The sequence below is a fragment of the Girardinichthys multiradiatus genome, chromosome 10, assembly GCF_021462225.1.
Source record: "Girardinichthys multiradiatus isolate DD_20200921_A chromosome 10, DD_fGirMul_XY1, whole genome shotgun sequence".
Classification (NCBI taxonomy): Eukaryota; Metazoa; Chordata; class Actinopteri; order Cyprinodontiformes; family Goodeidae; genus Girardinichthys; species Girardinichthys multiradiatus.
Window position 1 is genome coordinate 13043825 of NC_061803.1, and position 17471 is coordinate 13061295.

A 17471-nucleotide genomic window follows, 5' to 3' on the forward strand; every position below is an offset into this window, starting at 1 on the left:
ATTACACACAATTATGTTCTTCTTACTAATTAAGAGACTGATTAAGTGATTAAGCAATAGGCTGAACTGGATTTTTCTTTGGAGTATCTGAGTAAAAGAGTTGGATACAAATGGACATTACATTTTTCACTTTTTTTTTGAGTTTGTGTTTTTATTCCAAAACCACATAACATTTTCCTCTACTTCACAGTTATATAATACCTTGTCTCACATAAAATCTCAATAAAACAAAATTGAAGCTTGTGGTTGTAATGTGAAAAGATTAACTGGATATTAATACTTTTACAAGCCACTTTATGTTTCAAGAGTTCATAATCTGGTTGGCCCAACCATATTCATCTTCATTAAATGAAGTGTCAAATCTAATTACTGTCAGTCTTTAGAGCCAGAAGACTTGAAAACCGGGAGAGACGAATTTCTTTGGGTCGCTAGTGCTCCCTAATTTTAAAGTAATGATGTAACTGTAAATCCTTAGATAGAAAAACATTTTATACAATTTGAATAAATAACTGAATCTGACTGCACTGTTCAATGGTAAGGATTAATTGAAATGTATGAACCTGACTTTTGTGAAGTGCCTTGAGACGACATGTGTTGTGAATTGGCGCTATATAAATAAACTGAATTGAATTAAATGACCCATATTACTGCTTCATGTAGGCACTAAATCTTAACATTCAGAATGATGAACACCTGAGCCCGCCAGTGCTCTCCTCGGTGTCACATATGAGGTGAACGCTGCAACACTGCCTGTTTCATAAAGCGATGTGAAAAATTTGGAAATGACTGAAGCAGAGGTATGGCTCCCAGAGTTCAAACTTTTTAAAAACCTATTTTATGTTTGATAGTCAGCTTTTTGAAGACTTGATTTTGCTTCACTTCTCACTTTGATTGGTATCCGATGAAGAAGAATTCAATGTTTAAGGCAAGTTTCCCTGTGGTGGATTGTTCCAGATAGTTTCAGCAGAAGCTCAGTGAATGTAAGTTAGGAAATCAAGCCATCCTTTATTACAGTAGAATAATCTCACACTGAAAAATGTGCTGCAGTTCTCTTAAGCTGAACATGGAGATTTTTTATTTATCTCCCTTACCGTCCTCTCCACTCTGTGGTGGCAGGATAACCTTAGATCTCCATCCTGCGTTTCATGTCACAGCTCCAGCTGTCTTCAATGTTAACTTGTGGTCTAACTGTAGATATGGGTATTTGCAGGTAAGCAGTAGTGAGACTCTTATGAACTTGAAGGAGTAAAATATAAATTCCCAAAAAATGCGTAACTTACATCATTTTATAAGGATTGTTAGGGATGCAAATACAAACAGGGAAAGAAAAGCGTTAATCACAGAAGTAGCCAAGAGGCTGTGGTAACCCAGGGGAAGCTGCAGAGACCCATAACTCAAGTGGGAGATTCTGTTGACAGGAAAACTATATATCTATGACTTTTACAGAAGCTAAACTTTTCTACCTAGTGTGGCAGAAGACTAACTCTGCATATCACCCTGTATACACAATTCACGGGGTAACACATGGTGGGGGCAGCATCATCCAATGGGGATGCCTTTCTTCAGCAGTGACAGGGCAACTGGTCCGATGCTAAGCATTCAATTCAACAGCCAGAGCCACAATGAAAATGTTTAGATCAAGGCATATTCTTATTTGATGATGTTCCAGTGAAAGTCTAAACCTAAATCCAACTGGGAATCGGCAGCAAGGCTTAAAAGTAGGTTTATTGCTGCTTTCTTACCAGTCTAACTGATCTTGAGCTATTTTGCAAAGTAATTCTAGGCGTAACTTACAACGTAACTAGAGGTGCCAAGCTGGTTGAGACAAAAAAAGTTGACGCTGCAATTGCTGATAAAGGTGTAAAAAAAAGGGGCTGCACGTTATAAGGAAAACATGCAATGTGTAATAATATTAGTGAATGTTGCATTAACGATTTGACTTGTGCTAAATAAACCTCTTATTATAACGTGGTAATATCGTTCTCCTTTGGGTTCATTGCAAGCATAGTCTATGCAACTACTGGGGAAATAATTCTAATCCAATATTTCTATTTCAGTAGCAAGGTTTAATTTGAAACGTTTCTTCAGGTCACCGTCTACTTTTTTGCCACAGAAACAACTTAGTTGTAGTTTCTTAATGACATTACTACATTGCCACCTCTTTACCCTTTAAAACTTTTTCTAAACATCGAGCGTCACCAAATACTTCGCAGTCATAAATAGCCTGAATGCATAATACTTAGATAATCAGCTGACATCTATAGCAGTCAAGGCATTTCTTTGTGATATGCATATTGTGTGTGTTATATCGCAAAAACGCTAAATTTGCTATATATTGTGCAGAGCTATTCAAATAGTATTGACTCGGGGAGGCTAAATGCACATCCATGCCACACTTTCAGAATTTTAATTGTGAAAAGTATGAAAACTATGTGACACCTTATACTTTTCGATAATGTGTGACTTTGTGTTGGTCTATCACATAAAATACCAGTAGAAGACATTGAAGTTTGTAGTTGTAACATGAAAAAATGTGAAACTTTTTACTGTAAGCACTGGTGACCTTTAAAAAGCTCTTATTGCCATCTTACTGTATTTCCATCTGAACAATTCAGTGTGAGATTACTTTACTGCAATGGAAAATATAAACATTTAATTAACATTTTTACATCACTAATTTTTACAAGGGTACCAATATAGGGCTGGGATACATTTTTCTTTCACAATAATCTACATTTAAAAAGTATTCAAATTAAATAAAATAATAATAATAACTTCTAAGTGGCCGTTTTATCTTCCAAGCAATAGTCATAAAAACTAGTAATGTTCCTAAAAGAGCCACATGTGAGAATATGTATTTATACATATTCTCATATTCTCTTTTATTTATAAACAAAAATGAATTCAATAATTTTCAGAACATTTAACAAAAACAACTACATATTTGTTTTAAATAGTAACCTAAGATGTATTTTTTTTTCTCAAATCTTAAAAAATAATCGAAATCGTACAAGATCAGACATATGTATTTCTTTCGATATTTGGCAGTTCCTGCTTTCCGTACTTTAGTAAGTACTGGAGTAAGATTGTGCAACTCGTGATGCCACATTACTTTATTATTTTTGATTTATTGTATAAATACATTATTTACTATTTAAATGTTTTCTTTTGATTTACACATCCAATCAAAACGTAAAAATTACTCAACTGTAGTCTTAGCGCCTTGTGCCTCTTTCACCGTGTTTATTTTTAAGCAGGCAGTATTTTGGCCAGCTCACAGCGTTTCCTTCCTCTGACGGTCGCTGAAGACTGAAAGGTCTTCAACCGGTCTTTTAGTTGTGGCAGCAGCACCTTCCTCTGTCCTTCAGCAGGAAAATGTACTACAAGTTCAGCGGTTTCACCCAGAAATTGACGGGCGCTGCTCCCACGGCGGCCTACTGCCCTCAGGTGAGAGCTTGAAGCGGTGTGTGAGTGACAAACCGAGTCTTTAATGGCTCTGCTGACCTTGGCGTGGGTTTGTTAGATAACGGAAGCGGCTGCGGCTAAGCTTTTAAACTCACCACCGGGGTTGAAAAATATAAAGGAATTCTATACAATTCGCATATATGTCATGTTTGTGGTATTCAATTTTCTCTGTTTAACATAATTGGAAATGGGCAATTGCCTAATGTATATGTTCAGGTTTCTGCATTACGATACAAAACAGAATAACGTGTGTTTTCTTCTGTTTGATGTAAACTAACATTTGTTTACCCTTCAGATCGTCTGAAGAGTTTGTTGCCTTTTTTTCTTTTTACAAGGCAGTACCTTTTGCACCTCTAAATCGTTCTCAGTCTTTCATCTTTGTCCTTAAAAGGACATTTAAAATGTTTGAATCTGGGCTTTATTTGAAGTAGGTGCAATAAAAAAAAAAAAACATTCTTTTAAAAGATATGATTTCCCCTTTTCTAAAGATGCATTTCCACTTCAGAAAAACCACATACGTTCTCTGTTACAGCACCTCAACTATGGATATTTATCACTGTAGCTTTATTACTTAAGATTTGTGATATGCTTAGTTTATTTTGTGTGTGTGTGTGTGTGTTACTAATTGTGTTCTGAGTCAGACTAAGAGTCTTAATCTAATATTTTCACTTTTGGCTGAATGGAGCATAGAATAAAAAATTGCAGCCCCACCTTCACCTGTTGCTGGGCATTTCCTGTCAGCTGGATGAAAGAAGGCCTCTACTCTTTTCTGCTTGCTTGCCAGAAAGACAGACTTTTCGTCTATATTTTTCCAGTCGCCAAAAGCATAGGCAGTCCTAGTTTGGAGGCTGAAGGAGTGCCAAGGCCATCTAATCTTTTGTATTAGGACCCCTGATCGAATCAAAATAACTAATTGAACTCCTGATGGTAGAAACGGTATCATTGAGGTCATAGATCCACATTTTCTTACTGTACACTTTGACTTGATTATCAATAACTATTTAATTAAAACTGTCGTTTGTGAAAGGTTTTCCATAGGAAATGTCGAGTACCTTTTTAGAAGAACTATATTCATTAGCTTTTGTGCTTCTTTTTAACCATATTCTATTCAATTATATTCAATATTTGTATTAATGAGTTAAACTTTTTTTTGTAAAATTGTAAGACTAAACGAACCCTCTGAAGGAAAATTTACATCTTTGACACGTTCATCGATGCCCTCGGTGCTTTTTGGTCCGTATTTTTTTTCACCATAAAATCAAACGCTTTCCCTGGGAAGGAGGTCATTCTTTAGACCCCTTCTTGCCCATTACCTGTCTGGGTAATGGGGGGGGGGGGGCTGTTCCTTTAAAACTTGTTCACGTCTGGATCAAGAGTCAGAGTCTTCTTGGCGCTCTGTAACCTTCCCCCTAACTATCGTTAGGAGAGCCCAGCTCAGCCACGATCAGTCATGGAGGGGTCTTCTTCAGTGAATTGCGTCTCACTGTGGACAGCGAGGTGATACTTTCTACTGGGGATGCATTAACCTTTATCCCCAGTAGAAACGTTTACCGATATGTTTTAGTTAACAGTTTACAAAAGCGACTCTAAACAAATGATTGTTTTAACCTTGATTTAAAAAAACTCAGGGATTCCACATTTTGGCAGTTTCCTGGACGTTTGTTCCAGATTAGTGGAGCATAAGAACTGAATGCTGCCTTTTCATGTTTGGTTCTGGTTCTGGGGATGGAGAGTAGACTTCAACTGGAAAACTAGAGTGGTCTGGAAGGTTGATACAGCATTAGCAGTAGGTCTACTACTACCATAGAGACCCAGAAAACATAGGAGGCCACTGCTTCATTCTGAAGTGGAAAACCTACACCACTCACTTAAAATATGTGTTTTCCTTTTCTAAGTTTTAGGAATAATTTAAACTTTTCTTCTCTGAAGAAATGTCCTGTCTAAACAGGTGAAAATATTACATATTATGCATTGTACCTCTCTGTCTCATACAGCAGTGTACACAGTGTAAGAACAACTGGGTGGAAACCTGGTTAAAGACGGTGCAGGCGTCATTCAAGCTGTATAGCGCTCATTCTCCACCTGTAATGAAACACCAGCAGATGGCCAGGATAATGTGATAAACATTGATTTAATATTTTTACAGCTCGTGGGCAAACCCACCCTGGTAGATTTTCCATTTTATTACAGCCACAACTCGTGTGATTGTGTGTGTTCTTTATAATGCTGTCCAACCAGTCATAACACACACTCACAAATCCAATTTGTTCTACTGGTTTAACAATCTTCTGTCAAATGTTATCCCCTCATAACAGACTGGTGTTTCTGCTATTATTTTGTGCAACTAGCACATAAAAAGAGCTGCAACACAGACTCCATTCTCTAAAATCACTTTACAGTTGAAATTACTGAACATAAACTACAGGGCAGCTGTGCCAGACTGCACTGTGCTTTTGTAGGTTATAACAATAAGTACATTTAGTTTTCCAGTAATGAAACCTGTGCTGCAGAGCTGTTGGCTTTTCTGCCACCTGGGTCGACCTTAAAATAGCCTTTTATATGTTTATACATCCATAAAGATATCCTGGAAATTATTGTTTTATTGGGATAACAGGCAAGGCTAAAATGTATTTATCTTGTCATATTTGTAATAAGGCACACATTTCTGTTTCTTCCATTTTTAAACTGGTAATTAATGATTTAACCTAAAAGTTATGTTTGCCATTCTGTTATTTTTTGTGAATAAATTCGGCCACTTTCATTATTTCAGACTGAAATTTGTCACAAAAATCTTAATTTTATTTGAGAACATTTATGTTGTTCAGTAACAAATACTTTTTACAAAATTGCTGCTGTTACACTTATTTTCATCCCCCAACAATTCCTATAAAATAATTGTTACTGAAGTATCTTTATATTTACGTTTTTTATTTGATTAGATTATCCAGTAACATTTAATTAGAAATCCATGACTTCCTGTCCTCCCAGGACACACAGGCTCAATTTTTCCTTAGCCGTTCTTCAAAATTGGAAAGACAAGAATCCAGGCCATTCAAGAAAGGCAGATGTGTGTTCATCTTCAGAAGTCGGAAAATGGGGACAGGTTTTTAAAACAAACCTGTTAAGTTTAAAATGTCAGAAACTTACAACGAATGGGCCAAATATGGTGAATCTGAAGTTTTGCCTTTTGCTGCTGACGTAACATATTTATTTTCTGTAAATTATTATTATTACAACTCAAGGCTCATCTTTATTCCCCACAGCAATCAGTGCACGATCAACAGTATCTAATGTCCCTTTTTAAAATAAGACAAATTTAATAAAGTTTAAATAGAATCATGTGTTTTGAACAGACCAGATTTTTGATGGCCGTGATTCCTAACAATAGTAAAATTTGATCCAGAAGACGACACATAATACCATCCAACTGTTTATAATTTGCTTTAAATTGTATTGAATCTTAACTGTGGCTCAGTTAAAGCTTATGTGTATTTCGTAAAATGCAGATTTTTCTTTTTACTTTACTAAATCTTATTCTTAATTTTAAAAACTTTTATGATGCTCCTGCAAAGAAAATAATATATTTGACCATGGCTTTTGACATTTCAATAATGTCAAAAGCCATGGTCAAAAGGAGAATAATAAAAAGGAGATAATATGTTTATATATCTCGATGCAGTCTTCCAAGATACAATCTTAAATTGGAAGTTTAAATAATCTGTTTCCTCGCTTTTTTATGTGTCCGTTTTGATTTTCACCCACCTACACATCTGCCTCCACACGCTTTAACAAGGTAGCGACCGTCCCAGAAACTTTTACATAAATAAAATGACGCTGACACCCAGGAGACCTCGGCTTTATTTACCAGCATTGCACTGCGCAAAGCAGAAAAATAGAGCGGCGCAAAGGTTATGAAGGAAAATTGCAGGGAAAGTTGTAAAACGGTGAATGGTTTGACAATGTTGCTCATCAGCCTGTTGGGATAAACTTTATTTGTGTTTTACACAGTTATCTATCCTCCTTTACAAGAAGTAGTCTCAAACTTGCTGCATTTTGTTTAAAGCTGACATGCTGCTTATAGAGCCCTCCAACCTGATTGGCAACCCTGGAAATAAATTGTAAAAAGCCTAAAAATACATTTAGATTTTATCGCGAAATCATAATCTCACTCTGATTTTATTTTTTGAAGAAAAAAAAAATCCATCAATTAGAGTTCCTTTTTAAAAAAATTATATAAAAAAATAGTGTGAAGAAAGTTTCAGTTTGTTTTTATTTTTTATTATAATTTCATGTTTACTGTTATTTCAAATAATTTACTTAGAAACATCATAAAAAAGGTCTTCCCTGGGATATTTTCTACATTGTTATGTTTGTGGGTCTGTTCTTTTTTTCCAAAGGCTCTAAGAACCTTGTTGACTAATAACTGTGGCCCATAAGATTGACATGAAAATAGGATTTTTTTCCCCCCCAAATTAAAGATTAGATTTTCCTGTATAAGATTATGTGGCTGAAATAAAAGTTTCATTTATTTTAAAGCCTTTCTTATGGCACCAGGGATGCCAATAACTGTTGAGGCTGCTGTGGATTTTACACCTCAACGACCTAACAAATTTAACTCAAGTCAAGTCATGACTCTGAATCAATAAAGCACTCATGTAATCAAGGGTCTTACTCAGCCTACAAAATGTCTATTGACTCCTTTTTTACCTTAATTTACAGAAGATCAATATGAAGAGACTTCTTGTTCAAGTCTTCATGGTAAAATAAAAATCAGCATTTTAGCTCAGACCCCGTACTTAGCCAGTCCTTCAACATCTGCTCACAACTCTGTACTCGATAAACCTCACTTTTCTGTTTCTTTATGGGAAAAAATATTTTCTGATCAGCAGTATGAAAACATACAGCAACCTGCTCACCGATCTCAAGCAAATATGTTAGACGTTTTAAAGGTTTTTCAACTTGATGGCATGTAAGGAGTAGTCTTTTTGTTCTCAAATAAAAGACTCATCCTTGAACTTCAAACATTGAAACTATGAAACACGAACATGAATTGAGCTGGAGAAAACGAACTTAGAAATCCTAGTTTCTCTCAATAACTCCTTGACTTTGTTGCCTGAAGATGTTGGCTGATTGCCTCACATGTTCTCTTTTGTTTCTCTCGTTTTTAGTTTATTTTATTTTAATCAGTGCTTTTTGTGCTTATTGAGGTCTTTGTTAAGGTCTCATACCCACAGGGTTTGTGGGCGGGGAAGAAGAGCGGCTTATATAAGTGGAGAACGTTTAAAAAAAAAAAACCCATGGTAAAATTTTTCCATGAATGTACGTTTGGTAAACGGAAACAATTTAAAGGAAAGTAATAAATAATGTTGTAGTTAAAAAAAAAAACGTATATATAATGCTTATTTATTTTTTTTTTTGGATTCAGGGACTGAAGCAAGGTTTGCCTGCAGAGTCTCCGACCATGATCTTCGCCACACCCACCAAGATGGTGTCAGAAGCAGGGTCCACAGTGGAGTATTTGGGAGCAAACAAAGTTCCTGACCTCCAGAAGTTTTTCCAGGTAATAAAAATAAATAAAGATGTTTTATGTAATGAAAAGAAAAGTTATCCTGATCAAGATTTGTTTTTGTTCCTCATTCTTCGAAGTTCTTTTAGAATTAGCCAATAATGAGTGCCAATCTAATACTTCATTAGAATCAATGCAATACGCGGGTATGTAGTAAAAATAAAATCATGCTACCTCAGTATTACATGTAATACTGATGAAATGTACGTGTGTATTGTGATTGTGTTGCATTCATTTCACCCAAAAGTGATGTTCACCAAGGTGCAGTAGGGCTGCATGATATCAGGACATATTACTGTGATGCTATTGATTAAGCCACATTTTCAAACTTTTTTTCTTCATCACAATCACCCCACATCCCTTTTGGCTCTGGCATCACAACCACTCAACATAAAATATAATATCTCATTTGCATAATCCTTCTGATATTGTGCATCCCTACTGTGAATATCGTTGTAAAGGGTGAAAAACGCTTGGATTGTTGGGGAAAACAGGTTGGTCAGATCAACAAATGATGTGCATGACAGTAAATCGACAGCTGGTATCGGGAGTTGAGTTTTCTCAGGGAAGACACTGACAACTTTTAGATGTAAGTTTGGAGATTTTACCGTCCTTTTCATTTGAAGATAGGACGAGAACTCGTTCAAAGCTCTTTTATCATCAAGGTCAAATGGAAACGGCACGTTGTGTCCTTATATATGAGTTTTCTAAGCACCGAAGAGATTTTAGGTAATGACTAATATTTGTTTCACTCTCTGGTCTGAATGTCCTTGAGCCACCTCCGCCACGCAGCCCACCAATGCTCACCACTTCAGAGGCTGCAACAGAGAGAGAAAAAACACCAGCAGTCAAATGAAAACAGCAGCATCAACTGCTGCAGTTTAATAGATTGATTTGTAGTTGCATTTGCTTAGTTGTGCTGGGGGAAAAACATTAAAACCAAGAGTAATAGTTCTATTGTAGAAAGAAATTTGTTTGAAAATTGTTTGAGTTTTAAAAAACTATTGAAATCCGAACAACTTTCTGTGATTTATCTACTAAATTCCCCCCTTTTTCTCCTTCCATTGTCCCCACCTTCCTGCACTTTGCTTCCACTTTCCTCCCTCTTCAGACATCGGACGGCCCAGTCCATCTAAAGCGAGGATATCCTGACCGACTACTGTACCGCACCACCATGGCTCTCACAGTCGGAGGCGTCATCTATTGCCTGGTGGCTCTCTACATCGCAGCTCAGCCCAACAAGAAGTGACAGACACAAACTCGGGACCTTCTTGTGTAACACCACTTACTTGTTGCTGCTGCCATCATCCAGACATTCACAGCCCTGGTCTCACCAGACCACCTCTTTGGGACCCCTTTTAAATGAGAAATTTCCCCTCTGCACAGTGGTTCTTGAAGGACAGGAAGAGCTTTATGACCTTCAGGTGTAACTGCCATCAAGCTAAATAAAATCAAATGAATATGGCTTCAGCATTAATAAATACATTTGCAGACCTTTTTTTTTCTATAAAATTCAGCTTCAAAGTCTGTATAAATTGCCTGCCCTATTGCTGCTGGCAATAAATAAAGAAAAGGTGGAGTGAATGTGTTTTAGCTCAGAAAAGCTTGAGAGTCTCAGTACTATCAAGATACAAAGCCAATGAAAACCAGTGTGATGTCTGTGTTCTTTGAGAAAGATGTCTAAGTTAATAAATTCTAGAAAGAAAATGGTTTAGTTTAATTTTGTTGTCGCATAAATGACTTCACCGTGCTGCGATGAAAGCATCTACAGGGTATGTCCGCTCTGTCTTCATCAGTAATCATGATGGAAATACCTCCCCTGCCCCTCGTCTTTACTGTAGCTGCTGCTGACTTGACTAACTAATAGGTTCATACATACGCCGTGGCCCTGGTGTGGTGTCAGATGTTTCTCTTCATCAGATTACACGATGCTTTTCTCTCTTCCAGGTTCATCTGAAATTAGAATAATCACCCATCCATCATCTATACCCACTTGTCCTTGCAGGTAGGTGCCTGTCTCCAGCGGTCATTGTACGAGAGAACATGCAAACTCCATGTAGACACACAGCAGGCCAGGATTTGAACCCAGGGCCTTGCTGCAATGTAGCAGCATATTATTGTAGAGGTTATGAGAGGAAATGTCCTCTAGGAAGGTGGAGTGCATCAAGGCTACACAGTGATAAGATCAATATCAACTGCAGTTTGTTTTGCAGCCAGCCACAAATGCTAAGAAAAATACAATGGACAAAAATAACCTTAACCTTCATAATATAAACATAAACAGTATTGGTAAATCCCCCAGTGGGCCCACCACCTGCAGGGGGAACCGTGAGGGACCGGTGCAAAGAGGATTGGGTGGCGGACGAAGGTGGAGACCTCAACGGCCCGATCCCCGGATGCTTAGGCTGGCTCTAGGGACGTGGAATGTCACCTCGCTGGGGGGGAAGGAGCCTGAGCTTGTGCGGGAGGTCGAGAGATATCGACTAGAAATAGTCGGGCTCGCCTCCACGCACAGCGTGGGCTCTGGAACCCATCTCCTTGAGAGGGGTTGGACTCTCTTCTACTCTGGAGTGGCCCACGGGGAGAGGCGGCGGGCTGGTGTGGGTTTGCTTGTTGCCCCCCAGCTCAGCCGTCTCGTGTTGGGGTTTACCCCAGTGGATGAGAGGGTTGTATCCCTGCGCCTTCGGGTTGGGGAGAGGTCTCTGACTATCATTTCAGCCTACGGGCCGAGTGGTAGTGCAGAGTACCCTGCCTTCTTGGCGTCCCTGTCGGGGGTGCTGGAAAGTGCCCCTCCCGGGGACTCCATTATTCTGCTGGGGGACTTCAACGCCCACGTGGGGAACGACAGTGACACCTGGAGAGGCGTGATCGGGAGGAATGGCCTCCCCGATCTGAATCCGAGTGGTGTTTTGTTATTGGACTTCTGTGCTAGTCACGGATTGTCCATAACGAACACCATGTTCAAACATAAGGGTGTCCATCAGTGCACTTGGCACCAGGACACCCTAGGCAGGAGGTCGATGATCGACTTTGTTGTCGTATCATCAGACCTTCGGCCGCATATTTTGGACACTCGGGTGAAGAGAGGGGCTGAGCTGTCCACTGATCACCACCTGGTGGTGAGTTGGATCCGCTGGAGGAGGAGAAAGCTGGACAGACTCGGCAGGCCCAAGCGCATAGTGAGGGTCTGCTGGGAACGCCTGGCGGAGCCCTCGGCCAGGGATGTATTCAACTCCCACCTCCGGGAGAGCTTCGACCAGATCCCGGGGGATGTTGGAGACATAGAGTATGAGTGGACCATGTTCTCTGCATCTATTGTCGATGCTGCTGCCCATAGCTGCGGCCGTAAGGTCTGCGGTGCCTGTCGTGGCGGCAATCCCAGAACCCGGTGGTGGACACCGGCAGTAAGGGATGCTGTTAAGCTGAAGAAGGAGTCCTATCGGCTGTGGTTGGCTTGTGGGACTCCTGAGGCGGCTGACGGGTACCGTGAGGCCAAGCGTGCTGCGGCCCGGGCTGTGGCAGAGGCAAAAACTCGGGCCTGGGAAGAGTTCGGTGAGGCCATGGAGAAGGACTACCAGTTGGCCTCGAAGCGATTCTGGCAAACCGTCCGGCGCCTCAGGAGGGGGAAGCAGTGCTTTGCCAACACTGTTTATAGTGGGGGCGGGAGACTGCTGACCTCGACTGAGGACATTATCGGGCGGTGGAAGGAGTACTTCGAGGATCTCCTCAATCCTGCCATCACGCATTCCGTGGTGGAAACAGAGGCTGGGGACTCGGGGTTGGACTCTTTCATCACCCAGGCTGAAGTCACCGAGGTGGTTAAAAAGCTCCGCGGTGGCAAGGCTTCGGGGGTGGATGAGATCCGCCCTGAGTACCTCAAGTGTCTGGATGTTGTAGGGCTGTCATGGTTGACACGCCTCTTCAACATTGCGTGGCGGTCGGGGACAGTGCCTCTGGACTGGCAGACTGGGGTGGTGGTCCCCCTTTATAAGAAGGGGGACCGGGGGGTGTGTTCCAACTACAGGGGGATCACACTCCTCAGCCTCCCTGGTAAGGCCTACGCCAGGGTATTGGAGAGGAGAGTCCGACCGATAGTTGAACCTCGGCTTCAGGAGGAACAGTGTGGTTTTCGTCCCAGCCGTGGAACACTGGACCAGCTCTATACCCTCTACAGGGTGCTCGAGGGTTCATGGGAGTTTGCCCAACCGGTTCACATGTGTTTTGTGGACCTGGAGAAGGCATTCGACTGTGTCCCTCGTGATGCCCTGTGGGGGGTGCTCCAGGAGTATGGAATCGGGGGCCCTTTATTAGGGGCCATCCGGTCCCTGTACGAGCGGAGCAGGAGTTTGGTCCGCATTGCCGGCACTAAGTCGGACCTGTTCCCAGTGCATGTTGGACTCCGGCAGGGCTGCCCTTTGTCGCCGGTCCTGTTCATAACTTTTATGGACAGGATTTCTAGACGCAGCCAAGGGCCGGAGGGGGTCTGGTTTGGGGACCAGTGGATTTCGTCTCTTCTTTTTGCGGATGACGTGGTCCTGCTGGCCCCCTCTAGCCAAGACCTACAGCATGCGCTGTGGCGGTTCGCAGCCGAGTGTGAAGCGGCTGGGATGAGGATCAGCTCCTCCAAGTCCGAGGCCATGGTTCTCGACCGGAAAAGGGTGGCTTGTCCTCTTCAGGTTGGAGGGGAGTTCCTGCCTCAAGTGGAGGAGTTTAAGTATCTCGGGGTCTTGTTCACGAGTGAGGGAAGAATGGAGCGGGAGATCGACAGACGGATCGGTGCAGGTGCCACAGTAATGGGGGCACTGTGCCGGTCCATTGTGGTGAAGAGAGAGCTGAGCCGAAAAGCAAAGCTCTCAATTTACTGGTCGGTCTACGTTCCTACCCTCACCTATGGCCATGAACTTTGGGTCATGACCGAAAGAACGAGATCACGGATACAAGCGGCTGAAATGAGCTTCCTCCGTAGGGTGGCCGGGCACTCCCTTAGAGATAGGGTGAGGAGCTCGGCCATCCGGGAGGAGCTCGGAGTAGAGCCGCTGCTCCTCCACATTGAGAGGAGCCAGTTGAGGTGGCTCGGGCATCTATACCGGATGCCTCCTGGACGCCTTCCTCGGGAGGTGTTCCAGGCACGTCCCACCGGGAGGAGGCCCAGGGGACGGCCCAGGACACGCTGGAGGGACTATGTCTCTCGGCTGGCCTGGGAACGCCTTGGGCTCCCCCTGGAGGAGCTGGAGCAGGTGTCTGGAGAGAGGGACGTCTGGGCGTCTCTGCTGAGTCTGCTGCCCCCGCGACCCGGTCCTGGATAAGCGGAAGACGACGAACGAACGAGTATTGGTAAATGGCCTGCATTTGTATAGCACTTTAGTCCTGAGGACCCCAAAGTTTTTGCACTATAATCAGTCACTGATGGTGGTAGGTTACACTGTAGCTACATGATAGAAGCAGGGCTGCCATACAATCGGTGCCACCAGGCCCTTTTTCCACCGTTGGCAGGCAAGGCGAGTGAAATGTCCTGCCCAGGGACTGAGACGGAGTGGACATTTGAACTGGGGAAGCTCTACAAATCTTACCCCAGTAATTTGGCTGCACATCTTTAAAATACTCTTAAGTCTGTGCTTATATGTAAGACAATGTGTTGTTTCAAAATAAACAGTCAGGTTTTCTATTGTTTTCTGCAATTTGCCACTTAAATACCTTTTTGTTCTTACTGTTGTCCAGTTGGCTTAATATTTCCCAATTAGCTAACTCCCATTAGCTAAGCAAATGTCTAAAAAATAATTTAGAAGGAGCTGACAAATGGTTAACTCTAACTTAAAAAGAAGTTGGTTATAACTTTAGTTAAAGTGGAGAGAAGGAAGCTCTGAAGATACATGTTGAGCAGCAAAAGATCATTATGGCTTTATCCTGCCTGCCAGGAACAGAAATTTGTAAGGGTTCAGTCTGCACAGGCTGACTAAAGCTGCTCGGCTGAAGGACGGGCACATTTGGCCTGGTCTGAGAAATCTGCGTTTATATAGAGAGACACAGATGGTAGGGTGAAATATTAATTCATCCATAGCGTGACTCCACAGACCCAATCTGCTTTGTGTCAACAGCCTGGGCAATGATGACGACTCTGGGCCTGTATGCGCCATTCAATTCACAACTGAATACTCCAACCTCCCTTTACGACAACAAGTTACCTGCTTCTGTGGGCACCTGCTGCCCATCATAATGCACTATGTCGCAAAGCAGCAATCTCATAAGGATTTCATAAAAAATGCCACTGATTTCAAGAGACAGGTCCACTCCAGTTGAGTGCCTCTGGCATGAAATAAAACATTTACAGCATACAACTGACAAACCGTTCATGTGGAAATTGAACGAGATCTCAAAGGTTCACCGCCCTATCTTGTGGATCTCATGAAAACAGGAAGGAAGGGTCAGATGAGAGAAAAGAGGACATTGCAGTCATGTCTCTGATTAAGTGCTCAGTTATCGTACCAGTGACCATGAAATGATAAAAGCAGCTGTGGAGGAAGAGACAGAGTAGAACATCACTAACTTTGATTCTTTTTCAATAAATGTTCTTCCTGACTTGAGTGTATATGAGATTTCTTTTCCCAGAGTGATGGAGAGATTTTTAACAGATTCAAGACTGTTCTCATCCGCTAGCTGCAATAAGCTGCAATATCGCCATGTCTTTAGTGCCTTTTGTATCGACTGTGCAATGATGAGAGGATCCCATCCTGCTCTGCTGCTAGTGGTCTTTTCATCTATTTTTAGGCCATTCTAAGGAAAGAAAATTGCTTTTAAGGCCAGTTCAGAAGCTAGACAATCCCAAACACAGACAGCAAAATGAGTGAAACAATCTGGCCAGAATGATTTCTATTTTTCTCAAAACAAGTTTTTCATTTATAAAGGCCAGACTGAAGCAACAGAAGTAATTTTTATAAACATGTGACATATTGTCACGGTAAATGCCAATTTTATCCAAATGTATTCCTGATAAAGATGTGTAGAAAGCAAGAAAATAAATGCATCTTTAATTGCAGTAGCAAGATCTCACTCTAACTGAACACGTTCATTTAGTAGAGAAAAAAACACATTCTAAGAAGTAACTGTTTTTAACAAAAGAACTCGCACTGCAATCATTGCAACTCATGATAACTCTAGAGGAGGTGTACAGTTCAACAGCTGTTAACTATTAGTATCACATTCCTTGAATTTTACATCTTTATGTTAGTCTAGTGCTTAAAGAAACAGGGTGCTTTAATTTCCTCTGGTCAGATGAGATCAAGATGTATCTTGAATTTAAACACACTCTCCCCCTGGTTACACATGGTGGTGGCAGAACTTGTGTAGCAGGAGGAAAAAAAATGCACACTTAACACAACATCCCCATAGTGATGCATGGTGTTGGCAGCATCATGCTGTGGGCATACTTTTTTTTAGCAGGGACAGGGCATTGATCAGAGTTCATGTGAAGATGGATGGAGCCAGATACAGGTCAAGGTTCAGGTTAGTGGCTGCAAAAGGCTTGGGACCGTGGCAGAGATTCACTTTGAAACAGGACAACAGCCCTAAACATACACACAGAGCTGCAATGGAGGGTTAGGTTGAAATCAATGCATCTTCATGTTACAATGGCCCAGTCAAAGTCCAAACCAAATAGTAAATGAGAATCTTTGGCAGGACATGAAAACTGCAGAAGCTCTCCACCCAGCCTGCCTGTGCTTGTGCTATTTTGCAAAGAAGATTTATCAAACATTTTTGTTTCTACATCTGCTAAGCTGATATAGACACACCACCAAGGTCTTTCAGCTGCAATTGCAATGAAAGGTGATTCTAGATTGACTCAGCTGAATATAAATGCATGCTGCACTTTTCAAAAAGTATAAAGGGAACTTTTCATTCAAATAAGGCAGATGTGTGTTGATCTATGATGGTCAGAAAATTACTGTCTGAAAATAGTTGCTTGCCTAAACATCAGCATATCTACAGTGAGAGCAATATTTACAGAGTTTGAAAGAACTGGAGTTGATACAAACACAGCTAGATGAGGGCCCAGAATGCTCTTGCTACTGCACTTCTCTTGTTCTTCTTAATAAAGAAATTGTAAAAGTTTTAATTTGATTTTGTTACAGAGGTTAAGTCAGTGGAATTAATCTTCTGATTAACATGAATGTGTACCCAGAAAATTAGAAGCTTTGAATTTTAATTTTATTAAAATGCAGAAAATGTGTTTTGCTTTTTCAATGGGAGAATCCTTTGGGAGCTCCATCATGTTGTCTGTCACATCCAGCCTTTGCGTCATCGCAGCCCACTTGAGCATCCTGCAGCGACGATGGATCCTATTGTGGCTCTTCTCCCAGAGACATGAAACCCTCATGCAACATGTTTACAACACACCACTCTGACTGCGAATTGAAGCACGCGGGTGTGAACACAGGAAATGTAA

The 17471-nt window shown here is 41.3% G+C and overlaps 1 protein-coding gene across 1 annotated transcript; it reads left to right on the top strand.

The window, feature by feature from the left end:
- The first annotated feature begins 3287 nt into the window (after positions 1-3287).
- LOC124875321 (cytochrome c oxidase subunit 7A-related protein, mitochondrial) lies at positions 3288-10738 on the top strand. The gene is made up of 3 exons (XM_047377412.1): positions 3288-3447; positions 8891-9025; positions 10143-10738. Exons 1-3 carry the CDS (start codon positions 3376-3378, stop codon positions 10278-10280), a joined length of 345 nt encoding a protein of 114 aa, XP_047233368.1. The 5' UTR covers positions 3288-3375; the 3' UTR covers positions 10281-10738.
- The last annotated feature ends 6733 nt before the right edge of the window (positions 10739-17471 follow it).

Bases quoted from the DNA above. Each gene is read 5' to 3' on its own strand.
- LOC124875321 (XM_047377412.1), top strand. From the start codon at position 3,376: ATGTACTACAAGTTCAGCGGTTTCACCCAGAAATTGACGGGCGCTGCT. The intron at 3,448-8,890 runs GTGAGAGCTTGA...TTTTGGATTCAG, and splicing joins CGGCGGCCTACTGCCCTCAG to GGACTGAAGCAAGGTTTGCC. The intron at 9,026-10,142 runs GTAATAAAAATA...CTCCCTCTTCAG, and splicing joins ACCTCCAGAAGTTTTTCCAG to ACATCGGACGGCCCAGTCCA.